The following is a 22,500-nucleotide window of genomic DNA, read 5'->3' as shown; positions in this document are numbered from 1 at the left end:
GATAGAGTGGGGAGCGAAGAAGGAAGAGGGAGGGGAGAAAGGAGTGATTGTAAAGGGGAGGAGGAGGGGGAAGAAAGAGATGCGGGAGACACACACAGAGAGAGAGAGAGAGAGAGAGAGAGAGAAAGCAAGGGGAGATGGGAGATTGAGGAAAGGAAGAATACAAAAGAAAAAAAGAAAAAAACATTAGGGAGATAAAAAAAAGAGATGAAAGATAATAATAGAGAAAATACCGAATAATTCAAGTATTTCCGTAAAATAAACAAGCATTACATATAATTAACCACACATTAAAGAAAAAACAAGGGTAGTGAATAACCCCTTTACATCATCACCCATGTTGCCTGCGTACAGAAAGACTATAATGCAAAGTACACAACACGTGCTTCAATTCCCATAATTCCTCATTTATAAGTAGTACAATGGGTGCTGTTGTTACGCTGCGGCCCCTTTGCTGTAGTACTGTATCGACCTGTGTGTGTGTGTGTGTGTGTGTGTGTGTGTGTGTGTGTGTGTGTGTGTGTGTGTGTGTGTGTGTGTGTGTGTGTGTGTGTGTATGAAGGTTACGTGAGTGGTCCAGTCTCCTGTATCGATGTCATAACAAACGATTTTTTCTTCTTTAATCATTGACAAGGCATAATGGCGATGTTTGCGTTGAGTATGTGTCATTGGTAGTAGTGATGTGTGTGTGTGTGTGTGTGTGTGTGTGTGTGTGTGTGTGTGTGTGTGTGTGTGTGTGTGTGTGTGTGTGTGTGTGTGTGTGTGTGTGTGTGTGTGTCTGTGGAGTTGAACAAATTTGCAGCTTATCTATAATACAAGTAAGTAACCTGGCTTCTCGTCACGCCCAAGAAACTTCCACAAATCCCAGTTTCCTTGTCCATAAATAATGCCTCCTCTACTACCACACACGCCCTTCCCTTCTCCTCCCCACCCGCCTCCTTCCCCTCTCCCATACCTTTCCCCAACGGGCTGCACAACTCCCTCGGTTATATATCTCCTATTCCTCCCATGTTTCCTTGTCCTCTCTCTCTCCCTTTTCCTCTTTCCTCATCTCACCTAACCTCCCACAGGGCAGTTTCCCCCAAAAATATAGCTTAAAACACAAGGGAATGCATTTTTTTTCGTCAAGCCAAAACTAAGGACAGTCTAAATTTCTATCTCCAACTAGCATCTCTCTCTCTCTCTCTCTCTCTCTCTCTCTCTCTCTGCCTTTCCTGTCACTGAAACTACCTATTTTTTCACGTCTATCAGCTCCCATCTCTGTCTTTACAAAACAGTAGGAGAAGAAGCACCACTAGGAGGAGGAGGAGGAGGAGGAGGAGGAGGAGGAGGAGGAGGAGGAGCACTATGGAGGACGGTGTTGAAAGTTTCAGTGTTAGGGCCCGGGTCTCATGGTCGCTAGCTACGTGGCCGACGCGAGTGGCGGTGGCTACTTAATATTCGTCGCCATGAATTTTGTAGTGGCCAAGGGGAAGAGAGGAAGTGGGATGGTGGCAGGGGAAGGAAGGGGGAGGGGAAGGGATGGTAGGGGAGGGGAGTGTTCGTTGGTAGGGTGAAGAAGGGAGAAAACTAAAGGCTCCTTGTAACCTGTGAAAAAGTGTGAGGGTGTGAGATATGGAGGAGGAGGAGGAGGAGGAGGAGGAGGAGGAGGAGGAGTAGGAGGAGGAGGAGGAGGAGGTGGTGTTGAAGAAGTAGCATCACAAACATTTTCCATGGCGAGAGAGCGAGAGAGAGAGAGAGAGAGAGAGAGAGAGAGAGAGAGAGAGAGAGAGAGAGAGAGAGAGAGAGAGAGAGAGAGAGAGAGAGAGAGAGAGAGTCGAAGGTGTTAAATATTAAACCTTTCATGTGACTACAATATTTACCGTCGATCAATCACTGTGTCGCAAACTCTTTTCTTTAGACTGACGTGTAAGAAATATATATAAAAAATTAAAGATATTCCGGCAGCTTTCGTCTTCTATCATTGAAACTTCCCCCGGTGACACATGCATATCTCCACCCACAGGGGACTCCACCACGTCCCTAACAACAGTCCTCCACATACGAACACACTCCACCCTTTGTTCCACTTCAAGCATTACGTAACCTTCTATTAATGTTTCCACTCAATATAGCTTTTGGTCTGAACCCTCCTCTTCCACTGTTCCTTCCACATATGAATGTCCTCCACTCGGAACTCCACCTCCACCAATACAGTATCAATGTTTTCACTCTATGCAAGCTTTACAATATTTCCACTACATTCAAAAGATTCTAATTCAAGCTACACGTGTTTCTAAGGGTGTTTTTATGGTTCTAGTGACAGGTTAACAATATTTCTACACTATTAACAGGAGAAACACACTTGAGAACTCTGCTGATCATCTCTGTGGCCGCTGAAAATAGTTGTGGTGAAAGAAGAAGACGTCTCACAATATGGGCATTAGATTGACCTTCCACCTCCTCCACCTCACCCTTACAGCCGTCCACATTCACTATCCACTCTATTCCATGAGTACCATTGCATGAACTACTATCTATGTTTCCCTTCTATCATAACCTTTGCTCTCAACCTTTCACCCTTACGATTCCCTCCTCCTCCTCCTCCTCCTCCTCGTCTTCCTTCTAGTCGTCGTCCACACAGACTCCCGAGGGACTAAAAATCAAGTATTCCTCAGCTACGCGTCCACCTCAAGTCCGCTGCTGCTTCACTTAGCGACCTTTGTTAAATGTCCGTGTGTATAATGCACAAACCGCTAATCTTGTCCGGCAGCAGTCCTCGCTTCTGCCCGAGACACCCCACCCCACCCGACCCCACCCTGCCACCTCTCCCGCCCTGTCACCCTGCTTTTCTCTTGCTCTCTCGCTCTCTCTCCCTCCCTTCCGCTGGCTGATGAGGGGGTTCCACGCTTAAAGTGTGTCCGGGGGAAGGTCGAAGAAACTGTGGGGTGTAGATAGAAACAGCGGAGACAAAGAGGACCACTTATTAATGAAGCAACGTGTGTGTGTGTGTGTGTGTGTGTGTGTGTGTGTGTGTGTGTGTGTGTGTGTGTGTGTGTGTGTGTGTGTGTGTGTGTGTTTGTGTGTGTGTGTGTGTTCGCTGCTAGTGTTCATGAAAGAGGGAGAAAGGGAGAATGGATGAGTAAAGAAGAATAATGAGAGGATAGGAGAAAAGAGGGAATGGTGAGAGAGGGGGAGGAATCGAAAGGAGAGGGGAAGAGAGAGAGAGAAAGAAGGTAAAGAGAGGGGACATGAGGGGTCTGTTCGACTCTTGACCAGCAGGGGCACAGGAAACGCAGGTAACAGTGCAGGTGTTTATTCACAGAAGGTGTGAACAGAAGGCTGGAGGTAGGTGATCTCTGGCGCCAGGCCGCGCACTTCAACTTAACACTTATGACTGAAGCCTAGCTCGTTCACTCATACACGTCTCGCTCATTCACTCGTTCACACAACTAGCTAACAACCACACACCTCCCCCGAGACATAAGGAAGATTCCTTATCTTTGTTATGGCTACCGTAACACATGAAACAAAGTTACAATGATTGAAGTACAGAAACACGGTACATATACACAAAACAAACACAGCGTACAATGAACACGTACGACTAATCGTAGGTGCTACGGTGCCACCGCACCTGCAGTCGTCTCGGCTCCCTACGCTGTCGGCTGCTTCGACGCTCTGGTTGCTCTCGGCCACGGTGTACCCCGTTACCCTGATGCTCCGGGCTGCCGGGATGGTGGTGTTCCTCGTGACCCTGATGCTGAAGCGCTGCACCGCCATGAGCGGTGTGCTGCTCGACAGGAAGGGGAGCAAGAGGTCTGTGTGGGCGTAGGTGTCTTCTATTACGCCACATCACGCGACCGCTGCCCATCTTGATGAGGTAGTCTCTCCTTCGCCCAACAGCCACGATGACACCCAGGCGATCCCAGAGGCCTGTCGTGTGATCTTGAACGTCGACGTGGCCACCGAGGTGCAGGAGAGGAAGAGTACGGGCGGACGCGTCGTGGCGAAGTTTCGCTTTCTTCCTCAGTCGCTCTGCCTTGGCGTCGCACTCATCAGCAGCGCGCTGCCACTGCTGAGCGTATGAGCGATGATGAGCCGGGACACAGGACCTCATAGGATGACCGAAGAGGACTTGTGCTGGTGATCGCCCTTCCGCCCTCGGAGTGTTGCGCAGTTCCAGCAACCCGCGAGCGAACGCATCCTCGTCCAGGTGTCCCTGCTGTGTGGTCGTGAGGATCAGCTTCTTCACGGACTTGACCGCTGCCTCGGCGTGACCATTGGAGCGTGGATAATGAGGTGAAGATACACGATGCTCCACCCCCCATCGAGCCAGGAAGCGCCGTACCGATGAAGAAGTGAACTGCGGTCCACCGTCAGTCCTCAGGAGAACAGGCACGCCCGTGTCGGCGAACACACCCCGAAGGACACGAACGAGCTGATCAGCCGATGCTGGACGTGAGCATGCAGACACGTGAGGCCACCCAGACAAGCGATCTACATACACGAGGTATGTACGGCCTGCTGCGTGGAAGTAGTCTGCAGAAACTGACTCAAACACCCTGCTGGGTGTGTCCGTGTCCTGCCAGAGAGGTTCGTTGGCTTGGCTTGGTAGGAGTGGACGGCATAGTGAGCATCCAGAAACGACGTTCTCAACGTCTCTGTCCATACCAGGCCAGTACACCGTTTGTCGGGCCCGTCGCTTGGTGCGCTCCATCCCCTGATGACTGTCATGGAGTCGCTCTAGTGTTTCTCGGCGGAGGCTGTGAGGAATAAGAAGCCTCGGCCCGTAAACCACCAGGTCGTCGTCTACGGCCAGCAGACTGCGCACCGGCCAGTACGTACGCAAGCGGTGATCGAGGTCGTGGCAATGATCAGGGAAGCCCTCTATGATGACGTTCTTGAGCAAGCAGTACTCCCCGTCTCTTGCTGCTGCGGCACGTACCATTTCCACAGTCTGATCCTGGAGTGGTGCTAAGCGGACGCCGTCCTCATTGGTGGCAGATAACGCTGAGATGACCGCTGAGTGGAGAGGGTCGAGGTCACCAGAAGTAGCAGCATCCTCTTCCTCCACTGGGTCCTGTACTGGAGCACGTGAGAGGGCGTCGGGCACACAGTGTGTCGATCCCTTTTGCCAGCTTGCTGTGAAAGAATACTGAGCAAGCTTCTCCCTCATGCGCTGCAGCCGCAGGTTCTCTATTTCTCCCAACAACTTGCTATTGAGGAGAGGTATCAGCGGGCGGTGGTCGAGCACTAGATCGAAGTGAGGGAGTCCTTTCAGGTAGGTGCCACATTTCCTGACTGCCCAGACGATTGCAGCCATTTCCAACTCTATTACTGCATAGCGGCTCTCTGTGTCTGTAACAAATCTTGACCCGCATTGCACCATCTTCCACTGGTCACTGTGCTTCTGCAGGAGAACGAATCCAAATCCGTGCATCCTTGAGGCGTCAGTCTGTAGCATCGTTGGTAATGATGGGTCGAAGTATGCCAAGACAGGTGGGCTGACGAGACACTGTTTCACCTTCTCAAACGCCTCTTCATGGTTAGGAGACCAGCACCAACTGTTCTTCGGGCGTAAGAGATCTCTGAGGGGTTGTGCAGCTGCAGCCACAGCAGGAGAAAAGCTTCCAAGCTGGTTTGTAAGACCCATGAATGATCGTAAGTCGGTGATGTGCTGTGGTCGTGGGAAGTCAGAGATTGCCTTAACTTTCTTTGAGTCTGTCGTGTAGCCTTGTCCAGAAACAGAGTAACCACAGTAATCTACCACTCTTTCCGCGAATGTAAACTTCTGTGGGTTGAGAGTGATGCCGTGCTGGTCACACCGCCGCACAATCTGAATGACATGGGCTAAGTGCGCACTGTAGGTGGAGTCATAGGCCAGGATGTCGTCCACGATCTTGATGGTGTTAGGTATGTCGCCGAGAGCTTGGTCTCCTCGACGGTTATACTCGTCTCCAGACGAGACGAGACCCATAACCGCTCGCCGAAACTTGTACCGACCCCAAGGTGTTATGAAGCAGGTTAAATCCTGGTCTTCTTCTCTAATGGGGACTTGAAAATACCCCATCTTGGCATCAAGAGTGGTGAACCAAACTGCTCCGGTCCCGATCGAGGCGATGGCGTCATGAGGTGAGCGCACTGGATACACGGGCCTCTTCACGTAACGGTTGAGTCGTGTCAGGTCAACACACAGCCTTACACCAGATGTCTTTTTGGGACAGGCACGATGGGGTGGCACCATGCCGTAGGGTAGTCCACACTCTCGATGATTCCCTTGTTAAGCAGCTCTTCCAACTGGCTCTTAATTTCTTCACGCCAATTGTAAGGGATTGTACGAGATGCTGTTACGGCGAAGGGTCGAGCGTCGTCTGTCAACTCGATGGCCATGGATCCACCAGCCATTGCACGTAAACCTTCCTTTGCTTCGAAGACGCTGGGAAAGGCCTTGATCACAGCAGCAGCGTGCCCCGCACGCTGCTGTGGCGTTGGGTCGTAGGAATGAGGCCAGCTGATCACTTCTGTGGGCGTAGATAGAGGTGGCTGCGAGGCGGTCGGGTACTTGATGGAGCTGTTGCCGGTGTGCTGTTCTTCCCTGCGTAGCGGTCGGATTTGAGCCGGAAAATCTTCGGGGAGGATTCCGAGAGCGATGGAATCGTACCAGCTAAGCAGCGCCCCTTCACCTCCTTCACCACGCTCACAACAGTCTCAGCTTCCCTGTCGCCCAGTTGCAAGTGCGACGAGAAAGTTCCTACACAGGTGAGGGGGTGATTACCGGCAGCATAAAGTCCATCACCATCAGCGGGCGCCAAGCTGGAGGGCGGGATTCCAAGGAGTGTTGCCGTGTCGAGGCCAATAACGGTCGTTTCGGCCCCAGAGTCAGGAGTCCACGTAATCTTGTCTCTTCCAGCGGGATGTGTGGCGGTAATGAGCACCTGGGGCGCAGGTCGTGCTGTCACCGTCTTTGTGTATACGCCTGATAAGAGCTGGTATACACTGGCACTGGCTCCCCGCCTCGGGCCTGCACCGCGATGAGGAGAGACAGTTGAGGAACTCCTCGAAGCTCCTCGTCGTTTCCTCACTGTCTGCTGACATACACTCGCAAAATGCCCTCTTTTCCCGCAGTTACGACACACTTTATCTATTGCCTGGCATCCCCTTGTCACTGCGACAATCTTTGCCACAACGATAACAGCCCGTGGGGCTTGAGCCCCGAAACTGCCCTTCCTGTAGTTCGAGACAGCGTTCACACCATGGCTCGAAGAGTGAGAGCCGCCCCTTAGTACTGCACTACACTGGTTAGCGCTCTCTGATGCTCTGCAAATATCTATGGCGTTTTCAAGGGTGAGTTTCTTGTTTTCCAGCATGCGTTTCAGAGCCACTTCGTCTCGTGTCCCAACGACAATTCTGTCACGCAGCTGATGGTTTATGCACTGGTCGCAAAAGTCACAGAAATTGGCGATTTCCTTTATAGCACATAAAAAAGTCGTCAAAACCTTCTTGCGTTTCTTGCACGCGGGAGTAGAAGTCTCTTCTATCCATGATGATGTTGCGCTGGCTTCGCAGGTACTCACACATTGCATCGAGGATGGTTCTTAACTCCGCGTCTCTCGGTAAGCTTATCCCGTAGCGAAGTGTACGGGTCCACTCGTCGTCTAGGACAGCAGCGAGTGCCGCCCTCTGCTCAGCCAGGGAGAGACAGTCTATCCTGGCGAGGGTTACGTATCCTTCAAACTTATGGCGCCACGTGTCGAACTCACGTAAAGATGCTGACGCCGTTAAGTGAGGAATGATGGTGGCGGACGTCGGGAACCTCGCGCCCTGGGTAGACGTGCTGCGGGCTGTGGTTTCGCCTTCATTGCTCGCCGTGGTGCGACTGGGAGCTTGTGTCCCCACTCTCTCCAGCAGCTGGGTTAAACGCTCCTCGCGAGCCTGACTCTGCTCCGACTGTCGCGCTAGCAGAGCCTGACTCTGCTCCGACTGTCGCGCTAGCAGGGCAGCCAGCGCCTCCAACTGCTTCTCCATTCTGCGCCGTACCCACTGCAGCCTTGTCCTGATCCTACTCACTGCGCCATGTTCGACTCTTGACCAGCAGGGGCACAGGAAACGCAGGTAACAGTGCAGGTGTTTATTCACAGAAGGTGTGAACAGAAGGCTGGAGGTAGGTGATCTCTCGGCGCCAGGCCGCGCACTTCAACTTAACACTTATGACTGAAGCCTAGCTCGTTCACTCATACACGTCTCGCTCATTCACTCGTTCACACAACTAGCTAACAACCACACAGGGTCAGGAAAGGGGAGATGAGGGGAGAGTTCTAGTGGATGGGAGGGAGGGAGAAATGAAGGGAGGGGAGGGGAGGGCAGGGAAGTAAGGGATGGATGAGAGGGTGATACAATGGGGAGGGGAAAGAGGGAAAAACAGGAGTGTGAGAGGGGATGTGAGGGATGCAAAAGGGGATGTGTGGGTTAGGGGAGAGAGAGAGAGAGAGAGAGAGAGAGAGAGAGAGAGAGAGAGAGAGAGAGAGAGAGAGAGAGAGAGAGAGAGAGAGAGAGAGAGAGAGAGAGGTCAGGCTGGACTACGTATCTCCTGCCATGGAAGGAAGACTAAGGTCGATATATTGACGGAGCGTTTTGTTCCATCAAAATTGAGAAGGTCACATTAATCATGGCGGCGGACGGGCGACCCAATGGAACTTTAATGCAACACAGAGGCGGCGCGAGCAGCCTATAACCTTCCCCAACAAAGCAGGCCAACCACGGCGATACATCTCGTGTCAAAACGCGCCATACATTTCCAAGACGTTTCCTCTCTTCGAAAATGTCTCTCTTTTTCTCCCCCTCCTCCTTCCCCCTATCCCTCTTCTTCCTCCTTTTCTCCTTTTTTTTTCTTTCTTCTTTTCATCACTTCTTATTCATGTCTTCGTTCTCGCTTTTTCTTATTTTTTTTTGTCTTATTTCATCTCATTTTTCATTTATTTGCGTTTTCTCCTTCCTATCTTCTTTTTCTTCATCTTTCATCAAGCAGTCCTTCTTCTTCACTCTTAATTTTTGCCCTATTTTATCTCATCTTTCTCTTGTATTTGTCTCCTTTGCTCATTCATTTTCTTCAAGCATTATCCAGTAGTCTTCGCTTTTTTTTTATTATCTTTTCCCCTATTTCACCTCCTTTTTCTCCTCTATTTGCATTTTTTCTCATACATTTTCCTGTACACATCTTCGTGTTACCTTTCACTCTTTTGCAATAATCAACGTCGCAAATCCTTTCCGTCTTTCGTTTCTTGGTAACATTCGAGTTTATCTTTCTTACATTTCCTCTGATTTCATTCTCTGTCTTTGTCTTCACTGTAAACGTCCTTCTTTTGCGCCTTCTTCAGCCTCGCTCAGGTAATGCTCCTTGCTGCTGTGGTCTGAGAAGTAACCTGATACCCTTGTTCCTCCTGTCCTGTTATTACACACACACACACACACACACACACACACACACACACACACACACACACACACACACACACACACACACTGCACCCTAGCGTGGCACTTTATTAATACAGAGCCTAGATGGTAATGAAGGGGTCCACCTGAAGGAGAACACCTGAGGAAGCCAGGTAAGAGAGAGAGAGAGAGAGAGAGAGAGAGAGAGAGAGAGAGAGAGAGAGAGAGAGAGAGAGAGAGAGAGAGAGAGAGAGAGAGAGAGAGAGAGAGAGAGAGAGAGAGTGTAAAAAGGATCATTCTGCATTTCTGTTCTGCTTCATTGCAAACCACAACAACATTTAGAGACTGTGTTCTGTTTCAATGAAGCGCGTTTACCCCCTGTTCTTTTTTTCTTTCTATTTTTTTTATACCACTCGCTTTTCCTGCACTAATTAATTTTTAGTGTTTTGTATTTAATTATTTTTTGGAAGGGTGACTTTGGGATAAAAAAAAAATACATGTGTTTTGTTTTTATATCCAAATGTCGGTGATTCTGTTTACCATGGGGTGACGAAGGGAGGGAGAGAGAGAGAGAGAGAGAGAGAGAGAGAGAGAGAGAGAGAGAGAGAGAGAGAGAGAGAGAGAGAGAGAGAGAGAGAGAGAGAGAGAGAGAGAGAGAGAGAGAGAGTACAAGGACACATCAATCAGTGGTCATTTTAAGAGCTGTCAATCCATACTGTTAATTGCTCTCAAGTAAACACACGTAACGATTGAGCAACTAACAATGGTACTTAAGATGTCTATAGAAACGTGCAAGTCTCATCCTGTATATTAAATTAGATTAGATTTACAATAAGGTTAGGCTGACTGTTAGATAAGGTAAGGTTTTGTTTAGTGCTAAGTATAAGTAAAAAATATTTGAAAAGAGCAACCGTTTTCTTATTATGCTGAGTACATCTCTCTCTCTCTCTCTCTCTCTCTCTCTCTCTCTCTCTCTCTCTCTCTCTCTCTCTCTCTCTCCAATATGCTCCCCTATCCCTCCCCCGTTTCACTGTACCCTGTTATGTATGTTGCTATTTAAATACACATTTGGAAATCAAAGCTTTGGGTCTGATATCCTCTCTCTCTCTCTCTCTCTCTCTCTCTCTCTCTCTCTCTCTCTCTCTCTCTCTCTCTCTCTCTCTCTCTCTCTTTATTTATCCATTTCTCATCCATCGTACCTAAGCCTTTTAACATTCCTTCTTCCTCTGTTCCCAATGACAATCTCTCTCTCTCTCTCTCTCTCTCTCTCTCTCTCTCTCTCTCTCTCTCTCTCTCTCTCTCTCTCTCTCTCTCTCTCTCTCTCTCTCTCTCTTCTCTTGCTCTATCTTCCTTTCTTCCCTTCCTTAACCATCAATACCAGCAGCGGGAAGGGATTTAAAACAATTCTTCTCTCTCTCTCTCTCTCTCTCTCTCTCTCTCTCTCTCTCTCTCTCTCTCTCTCTCTCTCTCTCTCTCTCTCTCTCTCAGCATGCAGCAGTCAGTCTGTCTCTCTGTGCCTTACTGCCTGTCTATCTCTTTCTGTTCTTCACATTGTTCTCTCATTTCCCTTTGCAACCCCTCTTTCCAATATTTTCCAGGGCCCGTCCCCTCTCCTCTTCCCCTCCTTCCGCATTAGTTCGGACTGGAATAGGGAATGTAGACATCAAGGAATTAATTACTCAATCAGTGTTATGTTCTCCATTCGTTTCACATTATTCCCTCATTCGTCTGTGTGGCTTTTCCCCTCTCTCTCTCTCTCTCTCTCTCTCTCTCTCTCTCTCTCTCTCTCTCTCTCTCTCTCTCTCTCTCTCTACTTCCCTTTCCCTCTGCCACTCCAACCGGCATCGAGGGGAAGAGAGAGAGAGAGAGAGAGAGAGAGAGAGAGAGAGAGAGAGAGAGAGAGAGAGAGAGAGAGAGAGAGAGAGAGAGAGAGAGAGAGAGAGAGAGAGAGAGAGGAAAGAGGGGATGGCAAACCACGATAAAAATTCTTCCTCGTCCCTCTTATTATTCACTTTCCTCTGCCTCTCTTTCGGTTCTGGTTTTCTTCCTTCTGTCTCTGTCTCTCTCCCTCTCTTCCTTCTTTGAAATTTGCTTCTTCCTTCCTTCTTTGTCCTTCTCTTGTTGTTCTCTCTTGATGTGCATTATTCAAGTCGTTCTTTTTCTCGTTTTTATTCACTTTTGCTTTCTTCTTCTTCTTCTTCCAGCTAATCTTACACTTTACTTAACTGTCTTCTTCCTCTCCTTCTCTAATTGTTTGGCATTACTTGGCATTGTTTTTTTTCACATATTTTCATTCATTCATTATTATCATTACTGCGACGATAACCATTGCCCTTATTAATATTATTATTATTATTATTATTATTATTATTATTATTATTATTAGCTCTATCATTTTACCATTCTAATCATTATTATTTTTTTTTTCGCGAACTTATTGATGTAGAAAAAAAAAAAAAGATCGCAAAGTAAGATCGAATAAAACTCACCTGAAAACAGAATAAACGAAAGTATTCATTCAATAGATATAAATAAATAATAAAATACAATAAAACACTAAAGCAACATCACAAACCAAGAAACGTAACAAAAAACCCTCATTATACCTGATAGTCCAGTGTCTGCAATTACGCATCAACTTAATTCCCTTTTCTCCAGCTTAAAAATACGACAAAAGCAAAATTTAAACACTCATAATCGTCTGTCTACTAAAACACATCAACTTATTCCCTTCCTCTGCAGCGTCTCCCCGTGACTCACTTCCCGGCAGATCCCAATGAGGCGGACAGGGAAATCAGATCGCCTCCGCATGCTAACGACCCGACTGTCCCAGCTAACAATGCAATTACACACTTATCATTCACAGGTTATTGAATGAGGCCCCATTTTAGTCTCCTCCTCACACACACACACACACACACACATACACGGGCGCACCTTGGTTCTCGGGCGCGATAAAAGGAATACATTAATACACAGATACAGATGTCGGTCTTTTATAATGCAATATCACTTCAGATTCCTTTTGATGCGTGGGTCAAACTCTTTATAATATTGCCAGATTTGAATACCAATCACTATCCCACGATGCCTAATGGATCAGACTGGGTCACACGCAGGCACCCACGCACGCACGCACGCATACGCACACAGGGACGCAAGGTAAGTAAGGAACAGATGCAAAATATGGAAAAAAAATACACTGAGGAGGAGGAGGAGGAGGAGGAGGAGGAGGAGGAGGAGGAGGAGGAGGAGGAGGAGGAGGAGGAGGAGGAGGAGGAGGCATAACTGAAGATGGAGATAGAAAAGGAAGAAGAGAAGGAGGATAGATAGGTAAGTACATGCGAAAGAGGAGCAAGAGAGAGAGAGAGAGAGAGAGAGAGAGAGAGAGAGAGAGAGAGAGAGAGAGAGAGAGAGAGAGAGAGAGAGAGAGAGAGAGAGAGAGAGAGAGCAGACAAACACAGACAGAGAGAGAAAGGGACACAACCAACACCACACCACACCACACCACACCACCACACCACCACCCTACGCATTGCACCTCACTCGTGGCGGCGCAGTGACGCAGCTGGGCGCCCGAAGCCACAAGCAGCCATCAGCGAGCGGCAGGCGGTGCGAGAGGCTTCCAAGTTACACATTTAAGGATGGCTTTGTCCGCTTTAAAACATTATATAATTCACACCAGCATCACATGTCCCGCCCACCACGGCTCCGGGGGGCGACGCAGACGGAGGGATGCAGGGGAACATGCCGCGGAGTCCCTGGAGGGAATTATACATCTTATGCGCGAAATATCGGTAAGGTGAGGCGGAGGTTGTGAGGCGCTTCGGTGATACGTCTTTGTAATGTTAAGATGATGACGGCACGGAGGAAGAGGAAGAGGAAGAGGAGGAGCAGGAGGAAGGTAAAGCAGAACACTATGAGATATGATTATGCTTTTTAAGGACAGGAAATTAATTATGCGAGCAAGACAAGTAAACAAAGTATACGAAAGGAAAGGAGAAAAAGATGAGGGAAGATTAGGACGGAAGCAAAAATAAGAGGAAAAGAAAGACACTATGTATGCTGGGGAGGAGGAGGAAGAAAGTCAAAGAGCGAAAGGTAAAAATAATAGAGAGGAACAAACAATTAGAATGTAAAGATGAGAAGCTCTCTCTCTCTCTCTCTCTCTCTCTCTCTCTCTCTCTCTCTCTCTCTCTCTCTCAAACGCCTCTCCCTCCTTCTTTCATATTCCACACCTTCATACACCTTCCGTCTCTCCTTTCCATACATTACCCTTCACTCCTTCCCTCTTTCCTCCCTTCCCTCCCACCCTGCCACCGCCACTCCCTCCCTCCCTCCCTCCCTCCTTGGCCAGCCTCTGCAGGAGACACGTGGAAAAATCCCGAAGTGAAAACCTTGCAGTTATATTCCACTTCTTTTCAGCATTAACTCCAGGTATCAAATTCACCCACGGCGTTTTTCTAGTCTCGATACTTCACTCTGATAATGAAACGCTGAGGACGCGACCAGGAGAGAGGGAGAGGGAGAGAGAGAGAGGGAGAGGGAGGGAGAAAAATAATGATAAAAAAAGGAGGAAAAAGATCTCAGTGAAACAATAGCCGCTTCTTTCACCTCCCAAAGCCAGACATATTTATACCTGACTGCTGTAGTTCTTTTTTTCATTCACGGGAAGAGGAGGAGGAGGAGGAGCAGGAGAGATGGTCCGGGAGGAGGGGGAAGGGTAAATTAATTTATTTTTTTCGCTTCAGAAATTAATTACGGCTAACAAAATGCTCTGTCAATATCAGTAATGAGGGAAGGTGTAAAAGATTCCACCTGTAAAATATCGCCGCGCACGCGCTTCTCTCTCTCTCTGTGTGTGTGTGTGTGTGTGTGTGTGTGTGTGTGTGTGTGTGTGTGTGTGTGTGTGTGTGTGTGTGTGTGTGTGTGTGTGTGTGTGTGTGTAACTGTATGTAAAAATAAGTGTTTATCCAGCGAGGGAAAGTCGGCATAAGGGAGAAGAGAATTGGAGGAAAAGAGGAAAAGGAGGAGGAGGAGGAGGAGGAGGAGGAGGAGGAGGAGGAGGAGGAGGAGGAGGAGGAGGAGGAGGAGGAATGTGTAAGAGTAATAAATGAAAAAAAGTAAATGAGGAAGATGAGAAGCGAGTAAAGGAGGAGGAGGAAAATGAGGACGAGGAAGCAGGAAAAGAAAAAGAAAAGAAACATTAAAAAATGAGAAAGAAGATGAGGAGGAGGAGGAAGAGGAGGAGGAGGAGGAGGAGGAGGAGGAGGAGGAGAAGTTGATTCGGAAGTTTTGGTATCATATAGACAAGATAACACACACACACACACACACACACACACACACACACACACACACACACACACACACACACACACACACACACGTCTCTTTACACTAAGCAAAGGGACTGAAAAAAGCACAATCAAATAAAAAGACCTCACCACCTGCCAAAGAAAAAGAAACGAGTCGAATTTTTAAAAGGAACCAGTGAATCTGATTTCGATCCGGTAGTGAAGAACAACAGAGCCATCGAAACGAGAGCGAGAGCGAGAGCGAGAGAGAGAGAGAGAGAGAGAGAGAGAGAGAGAGAGAGAGAGAGAGAGAGAGAGAGAGAGAGAGAGAGAGAGAGAGAGAGAGAGAGAGAGAGAGACTTGCCAAAGGGACGAAAGGGAAATTGTGGAAGAGAGGAGAGGAGGAAGGAAGAAATGAGGGAAGGAAGGAAGCAGGGAAGGAAAGGGAAGGAGGGAGAAGGGTGGATAATGTAGCAATGATAAGACACGTAGGAATATCAGAGGATGCAGGAGGAAGGAGATTTCTGGGATATATCAGCAGAGAGAGAGAGAGAGAGAGAGAGAGAGAGAGAGAGAGAGAGAGAGAGAGAGAGAGAGAGAGAGAGAGAGAGAGAGAGAGAGAGAGAGAGAGAGAGAGAATGGGGAGCAAGGGAAAGCCGGAAAGATAAAGAAAAAAATAGAAAATGATGCCAAAATGATGGTCTATACTGAGAGAGAGAGAGAGAGAGAGAGAGAGAGAGAGAGAGAGAGAGAGAGAGAGAGAGAGAGAGAGAGAGAGAGAGAGAGAGAGAGAGCACTCAGTAGGCGGAGAACGGACGGTGGCGAGAGCAAGCAGATACTCAGGGAATAAAAAAAAGAAAAAGAAAAAAGCGGAGTGTCTAGCCGGGTTTAATTTTAAGGGTCCTCCTGCGACAGACAATGCGACGGATTTTCAACACTCCTTCACCAGAGGGACAAGTGCCTACCCTCGTCCTGTCGACACCGTGTGCGTGCGTGGGTGCGTGCGAGCGTGCGTGCGTGCGTTAGTGTGTGTGTGTAAGGGGTATATGCGCGCTCGTTTCGTGTATGTGTGTGCGTTCGTGTGTGTGTGTGTGTGTGTGTGTGTGTGTGTGTGTGTGTGTGTGTGTGTGTGTGTGTGTGTGTGTGTGTGTGTGTGTGTGTGTGTGTGTGTGTGTGTGTGTGTGTGTGTGTGTGTGTGTGTGTGTGTGTGTGTGTGTGTGTAGAAGCGTGCATTCGACTTTGAATTTTGATTTTTAACAATGATATTTCACCTCTCTCTCTCTCTCTCTCTCTCTCTCTCTCTCTCTCTCTCTCTCTCTCTCTCTCAGCGATTCGCAAGCGACTGTTTTTAAGGATCTTCCCAAATCCCTTATCTCTAGCGACAAAATATTGATAAAGCTGGGGGAGAGGAGGAGGAGGAGGAGGAGGAGGAGGAGGAGGAGGAGGAGGAGGAGGAGGAGGAGGAGGAGGAGGAGGAGGAGAAGGAGGAGGAGGAGGAGACAGAAGAAAGGGAGAGAAACTCATATCCCTACGAGGCAAAACAGCAGTCTAATTGGTGTGTAAGAAGTGAAGTAGGAGGAGGAGGAGGAGGAGGAGGAGGAGGAGGAGGAGGAGGAGGAGGAGGAGGAGGAAGTAGGAGAGCACTGTACTAATGATCCTTAAACACAGCAAGCGATCCTCTCATTCTCTTTCTCTCTCTCTGTCTCGTGCTCTTATTTTGTCCAAGAATGAGACGCATCAGCCAAATGCATGAAGAGGAGGAGGAGGAGGAGGAGGAGGAGGAGGAGGAGGAGGAGGAGGAGGAGGAGAGAGAAAAAATGAGAGAAAGACACACACACATACATACATACATACATACATACATACAAAACTCACATTCCACACACGAAATGAGGAAGCATACAGCAACTTACCTACCTCTCCCTCTCCCTCTCTCCTTCGCGTCTCCAAGAGCTGTAGCAAAATTAAAACGCAACTCTTCCAACCTGTCGTGAATGGCACTTTAGCACGATCGGCAAGGGAGAGGCAGCCCCGCCCTCCTCTCTTAGACAATACTATCCCGCATAATAGCTACGAGTTCTCTTATTGATCGTCGGTCTTCAAGAAAAAAAAGATAAAATGAAAGCTATATCAAGAGGACGACCCAGGAGGAAGAGGATGAGGAAGAGAGAGAGAGGAGAGATGGAAGAACTGGAGGAATATAGAAAGGTGGAGGAAGTGAAACATAGAATGTATTTGAATGTGATAGAAAGGAACGTGTGAAGGAATAAGAGAAAAAGATGAAATTCTGAATAATAAAACATGAGAGAGAGAGAGAGAGAGAGAGAGAGAGAGAGCAATCGAAGCAGAGGTACTTAGGACAAAGCAGCGTGAGTCGAGTCTTGGGGGACGGATTCGAAACACGTATCGAACACACCTAATTGAAAGAAGACGGTCTGCAGCGCAATGACCTCAAATCACGAGGCAGAAGACACAAATTCAATGTTACGGGAATCACTTTATAACTTTCTCAAAAGCGACACAATATTTCAATTAATACGGAGTGGGAAAATTAAACATGATCTAAAAAATATATTATAAGTTAAGTGGTGTATAATTTAACCTTTTCATTCCCTTATTAATACACAAATAAAAGAATCCAAAATAAATCATTAAACACGTCCGGATAAAATTTGCATATGTAATTAACTGCTATTTTTTTTCTTGCTCTGGTTTGTAATTACTTTTTTTTTTTTTCGAAGCAATGACTCACTGCTTCACTTAATCGCTCAGTCTCGTCCTTTCCGAGGCCGCAGGTGTTGTGCCGGAAGTCGAGCGTGTTCCCTGGACGAACCCTGAGTGTCGGGACCACAAAAGGGTTCGTTCAAGACACGTGCGAGTCAGTGTGAGTCGCATTTACTTAGCGCAGAGTTCAGTGCATTATTCCAATCACGTTTCAAATATTTGTCCGAGAAACATGGATGATTTTTTTTTTTTTACCTCAGCGTTCTCAAAAAATAATATTCAAGTAATATTCTTGTTGTGATTTCTTTTCTTTTTTTATATTTGTGTGTGTGTGTGTGTGTGTGTGTGTGTGTGTGTGTGTGTGTGTGTGTGTGTGTGTGTGTGTGTAGCTGTAATAGTATCGATACGAGAGAGAGAGAGAGAGAGAGAGAGAGAGAGAGAGAGAGAGAGAGAGAGAGAGAGAGAGAGAGAGAGAGAGAGAGAGAGAGAGGACAAAATGTGGAGGGGAGAAAGGTGAAGGCCACGTATATGACTAAGTACACACACACACACACACACACACACACACACACACACACACACACACACACACACACACACACACACACACACACACACACACACACACACACACACACACACACACACACACACACACACACACACACACACACACACACACACACACACACATCTTTTGCTTTATTAAACATGCACGTGTGAAACAGATTCAAGCAAATAAACAACACTGACGCAAACTAAACGCAAGCAGAAGTAGATACGTACACCACCAGAGAGAGAGAGAGAGAGAGAGAGAGAGAGAGAGAGAGAGAGAGAGAGAGAGAGAGAGAGAGAGAGAGAGAGAGAGAGAGAGAGAGAGAGAGAGAAATATCCAAGCAGGCAAGCAAACGCATCTGTAACATTCCTTGGATGGATGCAAAGGAAGGTGAAGTGAGAGAGAGCGAGAGTAAGAGAGAGTAAGAGAGAGTGAGAGAGTGCAGCAAATGTTACATCTACAGACTTTAGGGCTTTCAGGGAACTGTATCAACTATTTAAAGGGCTTATTCAGGGCTTTTCAAGAGCTTTCCAACTATCTAAAGGCAGCGCGGCTTACTGCAGGCTGTACCAACTATTTAAAGAGCTTGTACAAGAGCATCACTCCAGCGCCGCGGCCTCAGTACCTCTCCGCAATGCTCTTAACGCGGTCTGCTCGCCGCCAGCTTTCAAACACCGTGACTTCTGATGTCAAATTAACAGTGGTGAGGTCTGTGTCTCTGTCCCCGTCTCGTTAAGAATGTGTAAGAGCCTCTAAGCTTAAGAGAGAGAGAGAGAGAGAGAGAGAGAGAGAGAGAGAGAGAGAGAGAGAGAGAGAGAGAGAGAGAGAGAGAGAGAGAGAGAGAGAGAGAGAGAGAGAGAGAGAGAGAAAAAATTTTAGTATAATAATTCTGTGATTTAACTGAAATAGAAAACACCTGTAAAACTTCTATTTTACAACTGGGCAAGATCAAGTGAATGATGCACTCTGGCGACACGGTTTCAAAACTTCGGCGGCATTTTCTTTAAACTTATTTGACGATGCAATACCCGAAGGAATTTTGCCTCACTAATACCGCAAGGAGACTTAAACAACTCGTACAAAAAAAAAAAAAAAAAAGAACAAACACTCTCAAAACACGAACAAAAATATACATGTTACTTATCATATTAACCACAAACCCACGAGTAATAAGTTTTTTTTTCTTTTCAATATTTATCTTTAAACTTTTTCCCGGGAATCACTTAAAGTAAAACAGCAACGAGGAATAATTCTAAGGGACGAATTGAGGGGTTTAGGGAAGAGGTCAGGGGAGGGAGGGAGAGAGGGGGAGAGGGAGGGAGGGAAGGCCGGCAGTGTCACAGTCTCCCTCCATTCCCTCCATTCCTCCACTTCCCTCCCCCTACCACGGCTACCGGATTCAGCAAGTGCTAGCGTCCGGTGGGGCGACAATCTTGTGATGGTTTACCCTTCACTCTGACATCCCCGACACCCCCTCCTTCCCCTCACTCCCACAGCTCTCCCTGACACTCCCTTACTCTCACACATCTCACCGTGATACTGCCTTAATCTAACGTAAATTAACCTAACCTAGCTTAACTTAAACTAACCTAACTCTAACCTAACCTCGCTTTCACATGTTCTAACAGCCTCTTACTCTAATATCAGATACTTCTTTACTCTTACACTAACATTCTCTTGCTCTCACATCTGACACTCTCATTCTCCTCCTCCCATATCCTCACCTCTCTCCCTGACACTTCGTAACTCTCTTACGCCCACACATCTCCCTTACAACTCAATCTACTCAGTCTTACTTTACAAAATCCCACGTTTCATACTTTTCTCTACAATCTCCCACACCCTCATCCTCCCTGACTCTCCCTGACACTCTCACCTTTCCTCCTAACACCCCATGGCGACCTCTCACCCCTGCATACCTTTAATACTTCGCTAATCCCGTCTCCAACCACCTGCCATTCCGTCACTTACAGGATCCAACGCCTTATGAATGTGATCCAACACCTCATAAGCAGGATTCGATACCTTATTATCAGCTTCGTTCGTGTTGTCGTGTGTTACGTAAAAGATAACACAAGTCGTCTGAAATAAACACGATGGTACAAACACAGTAACAAATATGGCATACACACGGTTAGGCAACGAGCAACGAAGTCAAGCAAATTAGTAGTAGTAGAAGTAGTAGTAGAAGTAGTTTAGTTAATTTTAGTAGCAGCAGCTAGCGGGATGTTTGTTAGTAGGGCAGCCAGTTAGTTAGTAAGTTAAGTCACGGACTCAAAAACAAACAGAAATCAGGACCTGCCCCCCCACAGGCATGAACTAAGGAGGGGAGGGAGACAAACTAAAAAATAAAAGCGTAAGGACTAAGGATTCTAGATGAGCCTAAGGGAGCGTCAGTCACAGGCAAAGGTGAACCAATACTCAGGTAGTACCATGTCGGGTGCGTCTCTGCGTCTCTGCAAAAAGAAAGTGAGTTTTAGACACACGTTATGCCTAGCCTGCCATAGCCTGCTGCCTCCTCTGCCTCTTCCTCCTCCTCCTCCTACTCCTCCTCCTCATGATCCTCTTTTTTTAACTTTTTGTTTTGTTTGTATTTATTTTTTTCTTCGGTTCTATCTGGTATTCTGTCTGTGTCACTGTCATCTCTCTCTCTCTCTCTCTCTCTCTCTCTCTCTCTCTCTCTCTCTCTCTCTCTCTCTCTCTCTCTCTCTCTCTTCTATCAAAGGTACTGCAGTCAGCTAACGTCTTGGTCTAAAGCGAATATTGATGATAACGATGATGAGTGATGAAGATGATGATGGCAATGATGATTCTGTATTTTTTCCTTCCACTTGAAACGTTTCCTTTTTTGCGTTTTACACGAACACACACCCACACCCACCCACACATCCACCCACCCTCCAACACAACACAAACACACACGTTACATTCTCTCTCTCTCTCTCTCTCTCTCTCTCTCTCTCTCTCTCTCTCTCTCTCTCTCTCTCTCTCTCTCTCTCTCTCTCTCTCTCTCTTCACCTCGGCCTGTCCTTTAGTTTAGCAGTAATTAGGGACGACTGTGGCGGGATAATAACATACAATTATTCCTGATCATTTTCTCAAAGCGAGCCTCATGATGCGGGACTAAGACATAAAATTAGACAAAATACAAAGGAGAATAACTCGACGATAATATAAAGCCTTTGCACAGAATATTTTAAAAGATAATAAACAACAAAGATGAAGATTTTGTTGCGTTTCGCTTCTTCCAGACCTAGCGACGAGAGAGAGAGAGAGAGAGAGAGAGAGAGAGAGAGAGAGAGAGAGAGAGAGAGAGAGAGAGTAAATGCACGGGGATCAGATGCGCCTGGTTGCCATAGTTACGCCTTAAGAAGGTGATGGTGCTGACGGTGTTAACCAAACAACAACAATAACAACAATAACAGTAACGATACAATAACAACAATACGCTATCCTTGACGTCTCTCCTCAGTCTTCCTCCTTCCCTTCCCTTCCCTCCTTCTCTCTGCTCTTCCTTCACTTTATTTATTTGACTATCTATTTATTTTCGCCCGTACCTCAGCTTGCCACAGCCTTCGTATATTTAGAAGAGAACATGATATAGAGCAGATGTAAATACAAGATCAAGTTCATATCCGGTGTAATTCCATCTCTCTCTCTCTCTCTCTCTCTCTCTCTCTCTCTCTCTCTCTCTCTCTCTCTCTCTCTCTCTCTCTCTCTCTTGCATGTCTCAGATTTTGTTGTGGGCTACAGACGCTACCCCTTTAGTCACATCCCAATCTCTCTCTCTCTCTCTCTCTCTCTCTCTCTCTCTCTCTCTCTCTCTCTCTCTCTCTCTCTCTCTCTCTCTCTCTCTCTCTTTCTCAAAAGAAGCAAGTAATAACAAAATCAGCTGACTATGTACATAATACCCCCTCTTCTCCCTCCCCCCATTGCGAGGACTGCACCCTCCCTTCCCCCTCCCCATCCCACTCATCTCCCTCTCCCCTCCCCCTCGAGCCTCAAAAGGTGAACGTTCGACAGGTAAATTTATTAAAGTCAGGTAACACGATGCAGACAACTGGTCAAATATTACGATGAGGCCACACTAAAATATTCGCATTTAAAACATACACATATAACCCTTGTGTTTTACTACGTACGTCTCTCTCTCTCTCTCTCTCTCTCTCTCTCTCTCTCTCTCTCTCTCTCTCTCTCTCTCTCTCTCTCTCTCTCTCTCGGAATTGTCGTGTTGGCAGCTATGATATTTCTTTAACATAAATATAACATAAAGATATACACTTTATATTCACCATGCATTCCAATATATAATTATAAGTAATTGTGGAAAAATAGTCGCCTCATACTTCCTCTCCTGCTGCAGCGCCGATTTTATCCGAGAAACAAAAGTAAATCCCTCTAATTCACTTATGATTATTATGATCGTGATTTCCTTTATTACAAAACTTTTATATTTCCTTCACTTATATTTAACTCTTACTTTTTTTTTTTTGCACACGTCAACACGCA

The 22,500-nt window shown here is 47.0% G+C and overlaps 1 protein-coding gene across 1 annotated transcript in view; it reads right to left on the bottom strand.

The window, feature by feature from the left end:
* Positions 1-22,500, bottom strand: part of LOC135115846 (myb-like protein Q) — a 209,441-nt gene that overhangs the window by 164,446 nt on the left and 22,495 nt on the right. The window contains exon 2 of the mRNA XM_064032859.1: positions 20,424-20,447. Within this exon, the coding sequence (XP_063888929.1) occupies positions 20,424-20,426 (3 nt within the window). The 5' untranslated portion in view covers positions 20,427-20,447. The remainder of the gene's footprint in view (positions 1-20,423; positions 20,448-22,500) is intronic.

Source organism: Scylla paramamosain, chromosome 30 (assembly GCF_035594125.1).
Source record: "Scylla paramamosain isolate STU-SP2022 chromosome 30, ASM3559412v1, whole genome shotgun sequence".
Classification (NCBI taxonomy): domain Eukaryota; kingdom Metazoa; phylum Arthropoda; class Malacostraca; order Decapoda; family Portunidae; genus Scylla; species Scylla paramamosain.
Note: the sequence above shows the minus strand (reverse complement) of the source record. Positions and strands in the feature narration are given on the sequence as shown.